The 14,604-nt window shown below is 42.7% G+C and overlaps 1 protein-coding gene across 1 annotated transcript; it reads right to left on the bottom strand.

Annotated features, from left to right (window-relative positions):
* Positions 1-11,827: 11,827 nt before the first annotated feature.
* On the bottom strand, positions 11,828-14,325 carry LOC147238289 (lysophosphatidic acid receptor 6). The gene is made up of 2 exons (XM_086197573.1): positions 14,267-14,325; positions 11,828-13,355 (listed from the first exon to the last, which is right to left on the bottom strand). The coding sequence occupies exon 2, from the start codon at positions 13,350-13,352 to the stop codon at positions 12,393-12,395; it is 960 nt and encodes a 319-aa protein (XP_086053699.1). The 5' UTR covers positions 13,353-13,355; positions 14,267-14,325; the 3' UTR covers positions 11,828-12,392.
* Positions 14,326-14,604: the final 279 nt, after the last annotated feature.

Here is a 14,604-nt window from a genome sequence, read left to right as displayed (position 1 = left end):
TTTCTTCCCCCTCTTCCTTTCCCTTCTCTCCCTACCACCTTCCCTCCTTTTCTCCATACCCTTTCTCCCCTCTTTCTCTCCACCTCCCTCCCTGGAATTTCTCCTTGGGGATTAATAAAGTGTCTATCAATCTATCTATCTATCTATCTATCTATCTATCTATCTATCTATCTATCTATCTTAACTCCCTTCTGCTCCCCCTCTCCCTCTCTCCTTCACTGTCCCTACCCATCTCCTTCCCCCCATCTTTCCCTGTTCTCCTCTCTCACCCATTTTCTATACCTCCTTCTGTCTTCCTCCCTCTGTCCCTCTCTTTTAATTTCCCCCTTTTCCTCCCTCTTTCCATTGGCTGTTTCTTTTCCTCCTCATCCTCCCTCTATGTGTTTCTCCCCTTCTCTCTAGCTTTCTCTTAGTCCTTCCTTTCCTCTCTTTCTCTATTCTTCTGTCTCCCTCCATCCCAGTGTCACCTGTCTCACATGCAGAGGAAACACTCCTATCTTTGTGACATTCAAGTCTGTCGGTTCTTAAAGTAGAACGTTGTGATGGTGAAAAAGGATGAAAAAGCAGCTTCAGTTGTACTAATGAAGATAAAAAAAAGTTCTTAATATTAAGAGATATGTTTATCATTTAGTATGTGAACACAAGATGGCTCAATATCTGAACACGCCCATCTTTAGGGAAAGTCTCTTATTGTCCACCTCAGAGCCAGACAAGAAGACTCCTCTCTTCTCTGTTCTGCATTGCAGAGCTGGGATCCATGCTAATTAGCTTAGCAGAATGAATGGTAATAAATGGGAGGTGTTAGCACAGTGCAGTCTAATGTAATTATACACTTTCCATTAAAATTGTCTTTTCCTGCATTACTATTATGAAGAATATGTATAATGTTAGTTATGAAATAACAATTTTAAAAGGACAAAGAAGAAGACACATAGCCAGAACTACTTTCCTGACCAGGGGAAATGATTCAACGCAGCACCTCAAAAGCTGTAACTTTAACTAACACAATAAAGCATTTGTTGAAGACCAGAAGAGCAACTGCTGCTACTGATCATGGCTGACTTGGTAAGAGATGATGATGAGGAGGATTACTGCTGGACAAACCAACATCCTGATCCTAAGCTAGTTGATGCTAACACTTCCCACATACTGTAATTTATTGTGTTAAGTTAACTAACATGGGTTTCAGCTCCCTAATGCAGCACAGAGGAAAGAAAGGTATCAATTATTTTCTTGTGTGATTCTGGGGATGATGTATTCTCATCTGTCAAACTCGGATACGGATCAAAACAACAAACTCCAGTGTAGTTGATTTGAGGTATGAACACGATCCAAACTCCATCTGACCAAGTGCAGGACATATCATACATTGTTAGATCCAAACAGCCACCGTAGCTGCTATGTGGGCTGATAATGCAGGATGTGAGCAAATGACAGCTGCCAACTAGCTATCCAGGAGTAACCTGGAGCTGCTGGTTCATTTTGGATAAGGTAAGATATCCTGTAGGAAAACAAACTGTCCTTTATCCCCTCAAAAAACAATGCATAAATGCACGCTTGGCATTTTGCCTGCGTGAAACCAAGATGGAACTACTCCACCAGGAGTCCACCAAGTCATCAACAGATTCAGACCAGAGCAAACAGACTTTAGGCGTTGAAACACTCTGAGAGAAGGAGAGACCTTCCCCCCAAATAAATGTTTTTTTGTTTTAATCTTAAAGCACAAAATGTGAAAAATGTCCTTACACACTGGTACAGCTTGTTCTGTATAAGACTCGTGAACACGCAGCCTCTCATCCATTTCTGACCTCTGACACTTGTGTAGCAGTTCTCTCGAGTGTTGGACATGACGTGCTGACACTGACTCATCCATTGTCAGGCATTATTAGGATGCCAGAGTGTTGAGAGTTGACCTGCAAGTGAGCTGCAGCAGGGAGGCTGAAGGTTGCAACAAACAAGATGGGACAAGGCTGTAATTTCTCATCTGAGCTCTCACTCAGGATGGAAACATTGTTCCACTGGATATTTTCTTATAACTTCCATCGATGATGACACCTCGCAGGTCTAAGTGACACTTTAATATTTAGGGCCTTCTCACTCCAGGCAGTCTGTACAATGCCTAAGCCCCCCCCCCCCCCCACACACACACACACACACACACGGTCTAGTCTTTTTAATTGGTTAACCAATGTGATCGTTCCATATAGTACTGAATCACAGAATAATGCTGACTGACAGAGGTGGGCTCGGCACGGTGCAGTAGCATGAGCACCAGCACATAACCTGGACCACAGCTGGGTATGTTTTGGCCGTATGTGCAGCAAGCAGTCAAACTCTGGCAGATTGAAAGTGGGTTGCTGAAGTGCAATGAGGGCATGAGAATATTTTATGTGCTGCTTGTGGTTCAGTCCCTGTTAGCGGACCTACAGTTTGGTAGTCTCTTTGTAAAATGTGAGAGCCCGACACAGGAGTGAAACCATCCTGCATCCCCACAAGTTCACTCTCGTCCGTTTCCACTCCTATAAAATCTTGATTTTACTGTTGACCTCTGAGAAAATGGCAGATGTGCAAGGAGCAGTGACGAAAAGGAAATAGAGGCTTCGTGAGGTGAAATAACAAGCAGATGAACCTCGTTCCGGAATGAGAATGAATCTGGCTTTAACCTCCTTTATAGCACTGAAGGAGAGGCTGGAGATGAAGCGCGATGAGGAGCTGGCCTGCTTCCTATTGGAGGTAGGTGACAAACATCAGCAGCTTGCTTGTGATAGCCTGTGTTTCTATTGTGTTTACCAGCATTTATCTTGTGTTAGGCTTGTGTTAGAAAATATGTGCTTGTCCTAGCCAATGTTTAGCTTGTCCTAGCTGGAATTTAGCTTGTGCTAGCCTACATTTAACTTGACCTAGCCAGTGTTTTGCTTGAGTTAGGCAGTAGTTGACTTGTCCTAGCTGGAGTTTAGCTTGCTGTACCTGCGTGGTAGTTTGCATTGTGACATTATTATTTAGTGTGTCTTAGCCAGTGTTTTGCCTGTCCTGGCCAACGTTTAGTTTGTCCTAACTTGAGTTTTGCTTGTCATAGCCAGTGTTTAGCTTGTCACTGCCAATGTTTGCTTATCCTAACTAATGTTAAATTGTCCTAGCTTGAGTTTTGCTTGTAATAGTCAGTGTTTAGCTTGTCCTATCTAATGTTTGCTTGTCTTTACCTGTGTTTAGATAGTCCTAGCTTGAGTTTAGCTTGTCCTAGAAACTATGTGCTTGTCCTAGCTGGAATTTAGCTTGCGCTAGCCTGCATTTAACTTGACCTAGCCAGTGTTTTGCTTGAGTTCGGCAGTAGTTGACTTGTCCGAGCTGGAGTTTAGCTTGCTGTAGCTGCTGGATGGTGTGCATTATGCCATCAGGGGCGAGGAGCAAATGCTTCTGGTGCTACTGAGTCCTGGAGGGGGGGCAGTTTGAATGAACATTGTTTTTACTAGCCTCAATGAGCCATGCTACAGACTTTCTGCTGAGAAACAAACTAGTTGCTGACTGTTGACTCATCCACTTCCATTTTTCTGCGTGGTTGCTTTAACAACTCCTGCAAACTGTACCCGAGGATACATGAACCATGCCTGAGACCGCCTTCTCAAGCAGGTCAGTACACTAATCTGAAGAGACTTTGGGGCAGGGGTGCTTCTACAGTAGATGCTCTCTGGGGCGAAAGGGGCTTGAAAGGCCCTCGTAAGGCCAATCATAAAATTTAAGTTGGTTTATGTATCTGTGCCTGGGTCCAAACCACCCTTATGCTTCATATTTGGTGCTTTATCTATTCAATTAAAGGGACTGTTAAAGATACAAATAAAACAATATACATTTTCTCTTGCCTTTCATTATGTTTTAATCTCTGTAGTTGGAGTTGCCAAAATTTGATGTTGGAGCCATGAAGACGTCTCTCTTCTCTCAAATACAATGGAACTAGGACACTTGCCTCAACAATTTCATGTGCTTGGGAGTGTAGTTTGGTCAACAGAAAATAGTTCCTTGTGAAACTGCTCAAAATAAGTTTCTGTGGATTATCTTGTAACAGGAGACATTGTAGAGTCTCTGTTGATTTTTGGTGGTTTGAGCAGCTCAAGACAAACGTCATACAGTTTCAGGATACCCGAATTAATCAAGATTGATAAATAGCATAACAGGCTAGAAAGAAAATATGATTTGGAGTGAACTCAAGATTTAAGCATTTAAAGAATATTTTATGCCAGCTCCAAGTCTCATTTAAATCCCCTAACATCTGTAATGTAAATGAGTCTCCTGTGTGACTGACATCACGGACAGTTTTATGACCATCCTTGCAGTTCACAAAGTCACACACACTGAGAGATCTGACTTGATCACCTCAGTCCTTTGACATTTATTGTCAACTTGCCTCTTTGAGTGTGTGTGTGTGTGTGTGTGTGTGTGTTGTGTTTAAAAATAGGATGCATCCCTGCAGCCTCTGTGCTGCTCTGAAGGGCAACTGACTGTGATAGGATGAGTCCCACGGCTAAAACATCCTCTTCTCCTCTGAAAAGTCAACCAGAATTACACTGACGGTTCAAAGTCACAAGCAGGGATTTCATATGCAAGCCTGGTAAGAAATTATAGTAATTAGGCCATTAAAAAATTAGCTTTCAATAGCTTTCATTTTGAGCTGGGCATTAAAAAATATTCATAGCAGTGGATGAATAGCAGGATAAATGTGAAAAAAAGTGTGTGTGTGTGTGTGTGTGTGTGTGTGTGTGTGTGTGTGTGTGTGTGTGTGTGTCATTATTTCCTTTGAGCTTATAAGAAGATATTTGCAGTGAAAGAAATCAGGTGCTTGTTATTGGTTTAAAACTTGAGTTTCAGCATCAAATACCTCATTTTAAGTCAAATTCAGTAAAATCCTTAACCGAATGAGAATTTTTTAACAGCAAAATTGAAATACAGCAGTGTGACATGGCACATGTAAGAAGCAACATTTAAAGGCATTTAAAATAAAGACTAAATGATCAAATAATAAAGAATTAATCACTGAAAGTTTTTTTTAATCCAAATGTCACTCTTCTTTCCCTTTTCCATTTATGCATTTGCAAGTAGCTTATTTTTTTGATGACAATAACTGTAGATAGTCTAATGTCTAAAAAATTGCAGTGCAAAGGTATCCCTAGGTCATTTCAGCTAAGAAAACCTCTTTGAAAAGGGAGTCCTGAAAATCAGTATTAGTCAAGATATTGAAATACAATAGGAATAGAAAGGTTTTTTGCTTTCATTTTTACCCTTATCAGAGATCTTATACGTGATTTGTTGCTTGCTTGTACTTTTGCTTTCTCATATATGTATTTAATTCTTATGTCGTTTTCACTTATTTTTTTCATGTTCCAAATAATTGTTTTTCGTTTTAAATGTGAGATTTGAGAAACTCCATCCATCCACCCAATATCTACCACTTATCTTGTTAAGGGTCGCGGGGGCTGGAGCCGATCAGTCATACCTACGGCCAATTTAGAGTATCCCAATAACTCTCATCCCCTCTTGTGTGTCTTTGGACTTCGAGAGGAAGCTGAATTACCCAGAAAGAACCCATGCAGGCACAGGGAGAACATGCAACCTCCACATTCCACCATGCTCGAGACCAGATCCTTATTGCTGTGAGGCGACAGTGCCAACCACCGCACCATTGTGATGCCAACTTGAGAAACTTTTTTTTTGTTTGAGATTTTCAGGTTCTACCTGACAGTCAATTGACCAATTCACCCAAGATTAAAAAAAAAAAAAAATCTCATAAGGAGTTAGGTTGGACTATACACCTGAGAGATTTAGACAATACCATGGACTATGTGATGACTGGCACGTTTAAAGAATTGCCTAAATGTTTTGAGGAGTATAATTTGTAACTGTGTGAACTCTGCATTCAGAGTGAAAAATGAATATTCGCCTGATTTGTCCAATCTGACCGTTAGTGTAGAGGTTTTCACCCGTTGCTTTGATTATATTCATCGTAGCTTGAGAAATGGAAAAGCAAACCGAGTATGACTGCAGCCACAGAGGGGCGCCCTTCACATACACTTTAAAACAATACCATCCATCCATCCATCGTCATCTTCCGCTTATTCCTACACATTAAGGGTCGTGGGGGGGCTGGAGCCTATCCCAGCATCTACGGGCGAGAGGCGGGGTTCACCCTGGACAGGTCGCCAGTCCATCGCAGGGTCAACATAGAGAGACGAACAACCATTCACACTCACATTCATACCTACAGTCAATTTAGAGAATCAATCAGTCTAGTCCCCAAATTGATGTCTTTGGACTGTGGGAGGAAGCCGGAGTACCCGGAGAGAACCCACGCAGGGCACGGGGAGAACATGGAGACTCCACACAGAAAGATCCCACACCCGAGCCGGGACTCGAACCCAGAACCTTCTTGCTGTGAGGCCTCAGTGCTAACACCTAAAACAATACCTGCATGATTAAACAGCCCCTGAAATGGACAGGGGGAACTAACAACTATTGCTTCTCATGTTGCCTCTATGTCTGCGCTCTGATGGGTTTGTTCTTCATTTTCACATGCACAAGTACGTAGAAGGAAACCACAAACCAGAGGAAATATTTATCTGCGAGAGAAAAACTTTGAGTGAAACTGTGACTGTCAGTTCCTGTCTTTTTTTTTTTTAAACACAATCTTGTTTTAATGACCTTCTAAGCAAGTTAGTCACTGAGAGGGGATACGCGCTTTGCCCAATGATGAGACGTACAGCCGTCTCTACAGTTCGAGGGTGTTTATTTTTCTTTCGATGAAACAAACTTGTTAAATTGTTATATTTGCGCGGATGGACTTGGAGAAATAGGAAACATGACAGTGAGAAAAACGGCTACTTTGCGGTCCACCAAAATATCGGCCCCTGCCTCTCCTGTCTGCACCAAGCAAAACAATACACAGGTGGCCTCCATCAGGCAATCATTCAGTCCCAGTGACACCTGCATACCCAACTTGCCCACACATAGACACACACACACACACACACACACACACACACGACCCAGAGTGACAAAACGAACAAGGCAGAGAACACATCTATGCCGCTACACTTGTTGTCAACCACAACATCGATGTATATGTTTCCTTCCACCATAATTGAAAGCCTTGCTTCCTCTGTAAATGTGATTAAAAATCAAGACCATTTGTGTGTTTGCATCATACAAAAAGACGAGTGATCCTCTGTGTGTGTGTGTGTGTGTGTGTGTGTGTGTGTGTTTCCTTTAAATGCATCCATTCCGCAAGGATTAAAACTAACGACGTCCCGTCTTCCCAGGGACGTAATTAATTGCTACCAGGAGGATCAATCTTCTCTCTCGGGTCGACCTCGGGATGAAGAGAATTTTGTTGACACTGACTTCTTCTTCCAGTTCACGTTTTCAACACTCGGTGGAAACGACTTATGTGAAAAGGTTACTGGAGAAAGGAATGAGCTTCGTTCAATTGCTGGCGCGCTCGCGTTTTTGTTGTTAAGTGAGACGCAGGAACTGCTTGCAACAATGTTGCAACCATTGCTTGACGCTCTAATCTAGTTTGCGTTTCCCTATTTGTGTGGGCTAAGGTCAGTTAGTGGTAATTTAATTGCATTAATTTTGTTTATTTTTTATGTTGTCATTTTGTTCCAAGTAAAAACTACTGTACCAACAATGCAAAGCAGTGAGGGGTTTTGAGATCTCTAGAAAGGAGAAGCATGAACAAAGACTAAGACAGACTAAGATCCAATTAGAGCTAAAGTGGACAAGAAGTGATGCGAGTCCTCATGTTTGAAGGGAAATAAATATCTTCTTTTATTAATATAATGTATTGTATTTTAATTAAATTATCAGTAAGTAACAACTCAAAATGTAAAAGAGATTTTTGGGAAGATTCAGGACCGTTCCAGGATGATGGTGAAAAAAGGTTTAACCCCTGCCAACCCGTGATGAACAGATGACGCCTGTCAGATAAGCCATGCTACCTGGGTCATACTGTTATAGAGCCATGGTCCTCCTGGAAAAGCTGGGACATTTCTAAGTGAACCATAGTTTGGTTCACTTTGTTTTTGATTTAATATAGGACCTAAATTGTTGAACCGGACCACGTTGTGTTGTGGATTCCAAACCAACACTTCAGCAGGAACCGGTGGGCTGGACAAGCTCTGCCATGACACAGAAAGGACAGGCTGTAGTGAGATAATGACCTGAGCCAATGAAAAAACCAGGAACAGAAATAATATTGCAGTGCTCTTTTTGTATATCGCATAAAGGAAGTGTAAAACCAGGCCTAATTTTTTGGTTTAGTACAAAAGTCACTGGTTCTGTAGTGGCTGGTTCCCATGGCAACCACAGATTTTTTGACACATCTCCGGCTGTGAGTTCTGCACCAGACAAAACTATGTGTCTCCACATAGTTTTGTCAATCCATATAATATACAGATTGTGAAAATTTAGGGAATGTTGGTTGGTGGGGGCTGCTCCCCTGATCCACTCAGCAACAATTGATTGGAAAAAAACTTGGTGAATGATAGGTGGTAAGTTGAATGTATGAATTTGATTCAGATTGTGGAAGGTAGGTTGAATTTAGGACACATAATCATTAGTGTACCTTGGGTCATGGAGTGTTTCGGCCTTTAAACACTATACACTCTCACCAGAGGTGGCCAGCTACAGGCTGATCAAACCTGCGCTTGCGTCCCATGCCCAATTAGTAAGTTGCACTACCTTGCCTTGTTAGCTAGGGGCACAACTGGGGCTGTTCCTCTTCAGCCAAATCCACCAGCTGCTTCTCTCTGCAGCTTCAGATGCAGTTTTGATGGCTGCGTGTGGGCTCTGGCCCCCGATTCCCATGTCCCTCAGCAGTTTGGTGGTGGACATTGCCACAAACCCTCTGCATCTGACCTCCACTGGGCAGACTTCTGTGTTCTAGCCGCGATGTTGTGCCTCAGCAGCTAGTTAAGCATAGCACAGGTGTTTTCGCTCGTATGCCTCATCTAAGGAGTCCTTCCAGTGTACGGTGAGCACAATGATGTAAGCCTTCTTTAGTGAGGGGGACCAGAGCACCAGGTCAGGTCTGAGGGTGGTGGTGGCAATCTCTGGAGGAAACACCAGCTGCCTGCCAGTATCCGCCTGCAGTTGCCAGTCCCGTGCAGTTGACCTCTTTGTGATATGGAGCTGCTCCCAGCAGCTGTAACCCCCTCCCAAACAAACGTGAATGCCTGTGAAGAGTTAGATGTTGGCAGTGGTAGGGAGTTGGTGCGAGCTCGTTTTCCCTCCAGTGTGGACGCAAGGCTCTTTAAAGCTTGGTTGTGGCGCCAAGTATACAGTACTGCCCTTGGGTGAGACTGGTCTTGCACCCAGTAAGAATGTGCCGGATGGAGGTTGGACTGGGAGATCAGGCGGAACTGGCTGATGTTCGTTGCATCTTTTTCTTTTGGGATCAAGACCCCACCTGTCCTACGCCACACTTCGGGTATGGATCTCTTCCGCCATACTGTCTGCATGAGCCCCTGGTGTATTGTTATACACTTTATAGGGGACTCTGTTTGGCCCAGGGGCTGATGCTGTTCTCACCCAGTAGACAAACTCCTCCACCTCTTTCCAGGTAGGGGGACCTGTCTCAAATTGATGCTCTGTGGAGCCAATTGGTGGGATGTCTGAGGGGATGGCCAGGTGTTCATTGCGTCTTGGGTCAGAGTGTGTTGTCCTCAAGTGCGCCTCCAGATCGTTTCTTGTTGTTTTCAGCCCTCCACTTTTCTCCTTGGTGAAGAGTCTTTAGGAACTTGAAGTGATCTTTGTAGAACCATATTCTTGTTTGTCCTTCCTCCCTTCTTCGTTTTTTGAAATTCTCTGTTCTATGGAGGCATGCCAAATGGGTTTTGATATCACCTTGTAGATTTCAAATAAAGTACTGAAAACCTCCTTTTCCACTCCAGAGGTCTTCATCCACAGCTTCCTGAGTTGTCTCTTTTCCTGAATAAGGCACTTGATCTCCTGCTACCTCCTGGAGACTGGTGGAGTTGTAGCCTGTTAAGCACTTCTCGGCTCCTGTACCCCAAAGCATTCTGCCCCGTAGTTATAAATGATGTCCCCCATTCTGTCCAATGTCTTCTCTGCTGTGCAACGGAGTTGTTCCAGGGTGGCGGTTAGATCAGCATTCACCGTTTCCCACAACTTCTTTTCCTCAGCACCGGGCCACTTCACATGCAGTCTGTGCCCTGCATTCTCCACTTAACTGCCAGTCTTGAGGTTTGGATGAGTGCCACAACTGATGGTTGTTCCTACATTAATTCTGTGTTTGAGTCAGCCACTCCTGTGACGGTGGTGTTTATACACTCCAAGCTATGGTTTTCATCCAGTTGGTGTGCTTCACTCGACTGATTTAATTCCTTTAGCAGAAAGTAATCAATGTGTGGCCCCCGTCTCTCTTCCCTCAAACACCTCTTCTTTCCTTGGTGAATCCTCAACCCCCGGTGAGATGTTGTTTTCCTCCATCCACAGACGCATGTCTGCAGTTTGTGGCCTGCTGTTCCTGTAGGTGCGCTGGTTGCCATGGTGTTCTCTTGTACTGTGCTGTCTGTATTCGTAGTTGTTGCCGGTCCAGTTGTTACCATGTTGCCAGCCAATTGGTCTTCTTCTGCTCCTGTTCTCGCAGACTCTGGGGGTGTTTTCTTTCTTTGTTTCTTCGTAGCTATAGAAGGTATCGCCAAGCATGAGAGACTACTGACATGCGTGCTAACCCATGTCTGTCCTTGTGAGGTCTGTTCCCTTCTGCCACCTGTCTCTCCATGCCGTCAACGGGACATTCCCCTGTCGTCAGCTGATCTTTCCCAGCAGTTACAGGACAGGTCCAGAAAGTAAGATTCAATAACACAGGATTAGATGTTAACTTCCTTGTGCATGCACATACAGAAAACTTGGTGATTGGTTGTGTGTGTTGGTTACTGGGGCCACTTCCCTGATCCACTTAGCAACAATTGAGAGAAAACTTGATGAATGTTGGGTGGTAAGTTGAATGTAGGAATTTGATTTAATGTATTATTTGAATGTATTATTTGATTTAACTGTTACACTGGGCGGCACAGTGGTGCAGTGGATAGCACTGTCGCCTCACAGCAAGAAGTTTCGGGATTTGAGTCCTGGCTCGGGCACAGGATCTTTCTGTCTGGAGTTTGCATGTTCTCCCTGCGCCTGCGTGGGTTCTTCCCACTGTCCAACGATATGCAATTGGGGACTAGGAAATTGGATACTTTAAATTGACTGTAGGTATGAATGGGAGTGTGAATGGTTGTTTGTCTCTATGTGTTGGCCCTGCGATGGACTGGCGACCTGTCCGGGGTGAACTCCGCCTCTCGCCCGCAGCCGCTGGGATAGGCTCCACCCCCTGGTACAACCCTTAACAGGAATAAGCGGAAGACAATGGCTGGATGGATGTTACGCTGGATTTCCAATCATTACCAGAAAAACCTCTATGGGGAACAAAAGAGCTAAGATTATGAGACTTAAATATTTTGTTCAAAATGTCAATTTTCATAAATGAACATTGCTTTTATAGCTTTTGAAGCATAAATGCAATTGTTATAAGTAAAAAGCTAATGTTATATTATGCACAAACTACAGCAACTGGAATGTCGCCACAGCTAGTATTGCACTTCTTCTGCTTTTGGAGTGAAAATGTTTGTAGTCTTATTTAATGGGAGCAACAACAGTATTTAAGACAAATGAACACTTTCAAAATTCACAAATATTTGCTGAATATATTTTATTTTGCACAAAATGTTAAAATATATTGAGACAATGAGAACCTCTTTCCTTATTTCAGGGATTCTACCAAGAACCAGAATGGTACAAGTAACTATGCTAATAAATGATAATAAAAAACAACATTTGTATTCGTTTGGTGCCATTCTGAGCACCCAAGGACACTTTACAATAAAAGATACAAAAGAAATATAAATGCTAACAAACTTCTGTGTTTTGAGTTTCATTCCTGCACAGATCAATATTTATACCTAGATCAGTGTTTCTCAATTATCTCTGTAGACATTTTCCCCCCCAAATTTTTTTCAGATGTCTTTGTACTCAAATGCTCTTTGACCCACTTTCAGTTGAGAAATACTGGGCTAGATGCGTCAAAAATCCCACATCAGATGATATCTGTAACCTGAATTTTGATGCTTCCTTGTTCTACTTTTTGCATTTGTAAGGCAGCTTTCTATAAGCAAATTTGACAGTTTGAAATGGCAAAATGTGCTGCTCGTTTTTCTTCAGGCGATGTGAGGGTCTAAGGGCAGAGGATGTTGTTATGATGCCATGTGAAGCCCTTTGAGACAAACTGTTTGTGAAAACGGGCTCTACAAGTAAAATTGCCTTGCCTTGCCTTAAACAGATTAGCCGTTGTTCTGCATTCTGTTCCTTCTGCTCAGCTGTTGAGAACTTTGACTGTTTAAAGGGAAAATCCCCTGAATGGCACCTACGTCTACCTTACTCCTGAAGGTGTCTGTGGTAAAATAATATGCGATGGGATCGAGGACTGTGTTTAGACATGCCAGCATCAGACTGTAGCGGTACGCAGCTAGCATGGAGCATGAAATGTTCTGTCCAAAAAGTGAGAGGAGGCCCAGGATGACATGGTAAGGAAGGAAGCTGATTAGGAAAATAAGAAGGCTGGCAGCAATCATTCTCTGGATCTTCTTGATGTCCACCAGGTTGGTCTGAGCCACAATGCTCTGCTTGACGGCAGAGACCAAACCCCACGAACAGGTTATCATGACTAGTAAGGGGAACCCAAACCCCACCAACAGTGTTGGTAAAACCACCACTGGCTGTGTGGCGTAGACTGGCATGTTATCAAAGCAATGCTTTTCAAGGGAAATGCGTGTTCTCGTGGATAGGTAGATGGGAATGCTGGTGCCAATGGAGAGCATCCATACTCCAGAGCAAACCAGTGGCGCTCTCTTCCTTCCCTCCTGGACACGGAATGACATGGGGAAGGTGACAGCCATGCAGCGGTCAAAACTAATGCACATGAGAAGAAAGATGCTGCCATACATGTTGGCCTTCAGGACCAGACCGAGGATGTCACATAGCCACTGGTCCACAGCAAATCCGAGATAGTAGTAGATCCTCAGGGGCAGCGTTAGGCTGAGCAGTACATCTGCTACGGCCAGGTTGGTCATGTAGACAGTGGTCTGTGATTTTGATTTGTTTCGACAGAAGAAAACAACCAGGGCCTGGAGATTAAAAATGAGCCCCACCAAGAAGATGCAGGAGTACGCACAGACATAGAGGGTGCTGTTGGGGCTTGCACTGCTGTTGTGACACGAAATGTTGGTGTTGATGGACATCATGATCTGGGAACCAGATGAAAGTTTTCATATAATTATCTAAAATGACAGCTCTGTTTGACTGCTTCTAGCTGATACACATATGAACACATGAATAGACAGTGAGTGGGTGTCTGGAGGCCCACTGGTTACTTCTGTGGCAGAAAAAAAATGCTTTTATTTTTTGTTTTTTGGGGAAAAGAGGAACAAATGGATCATTTTGAACCTATCTTTTTAGTTTACACATAGCCTGTTGCATATGAATCAAACTTTCTGAATCTGCAAAACTTCACACACCCACTTACGGCTGGTTGCTGTTGCACACCATGATAGGAAAAGCGAGAAAACCATTGAATGAGGAACCTTTAATTCTCATAAGATGCTGAACTCTCCTGAATGAATCATTTTTTTAATAGTCACAACACCTGAATGCTATAGGTGAGCAATAATTATTTGCTTAAAAGAGAATGTAAATACTTCACCTAAAAATTATATATTTGATTATTGATATTTTTACATCATAAAATCTACACAAAACACAAAATTAATTTCTTGTAACAGTGAAGCCTGCAGTTCCTCCTTTAAAGCAGAACTTGCTCACTAATGCACGGAGCAACCACCGTTATTCTTCCTCATAGAAAATGTCAAATGTGTTTCATTAAAAAAAGTGGTTCTCATACATGTCAAAATGTATGGATCACGTATGGACCCAAATGAAATGTTTTAGCTTCATGTAGATTTTAAATCATTCATACATAAAATATTAACCCTCAATGCTTTTTGTTTGCATTCTGGTTCTTCAAATCTCTTTCAATGATGAGCAGTACCTTTTCCTTGTTTGGTCAATTTGTGTTTCCTATGGTTTGAAATGAAATGAAACTTGAATTACAGTTTAAAGAGTGTAAAGCAAATGCAGAAATTAAATGACTGCATATTACCTGTTTGAGTATAAAAAAATATCCAGAAAAATGAGTTATCTGTCAGCAAAGCTCAGTGTTGTCCCTGTCTTGTGTTACACTACTCAGGAAATTGGCCAATCTTAACGTCACTTGTACTGAGTATGTCAATGCATTTGCATGAATTGAACGTCTGTGGGATGTCTGCAGAAAGCCTACTTACTCACTTTTCCTCTTTCTGACACATCTGTATGTAAGTGTTCAGCACGACTGAAAACAAATACTGTGACATGTTCCCAAACTGCTCATACAGAAAAACTGGAGAAAATGCAATGTGGATGCACAGCTACATAGGTAAAATAATCAAAATGAATACTTCA

The sequence above is a fragment of the Aulostomus chinensis genome, chromosome 24, assembly GCF_037954235.1.
Source record: "Aulostomus chinensis isolate RoL2024-O1b breed Wild chromosome 24, RoL_Achi_v1.0, whole genome shotgun sequence".
Taxonomy (NCBI): Eukaryota; Metazoa; Chordata; class Actinopteri; order Syngnathiformes; family Aulostomidae; genus Aulostomus; species Aulostomus chinensis.
This window is presented reverse-complemented; position numbering and strand designations above follow the sequence as displayed.

Excerpts from the sequence above, each read along its gene's own strand:
- LOC147238289 (XM_086197573.1), bottom strand. The coding sequence starts at position 13,352 with ATGATGTCCATCAACACCAACATTTCGTGTCACAACAGCAGTGCAAGC.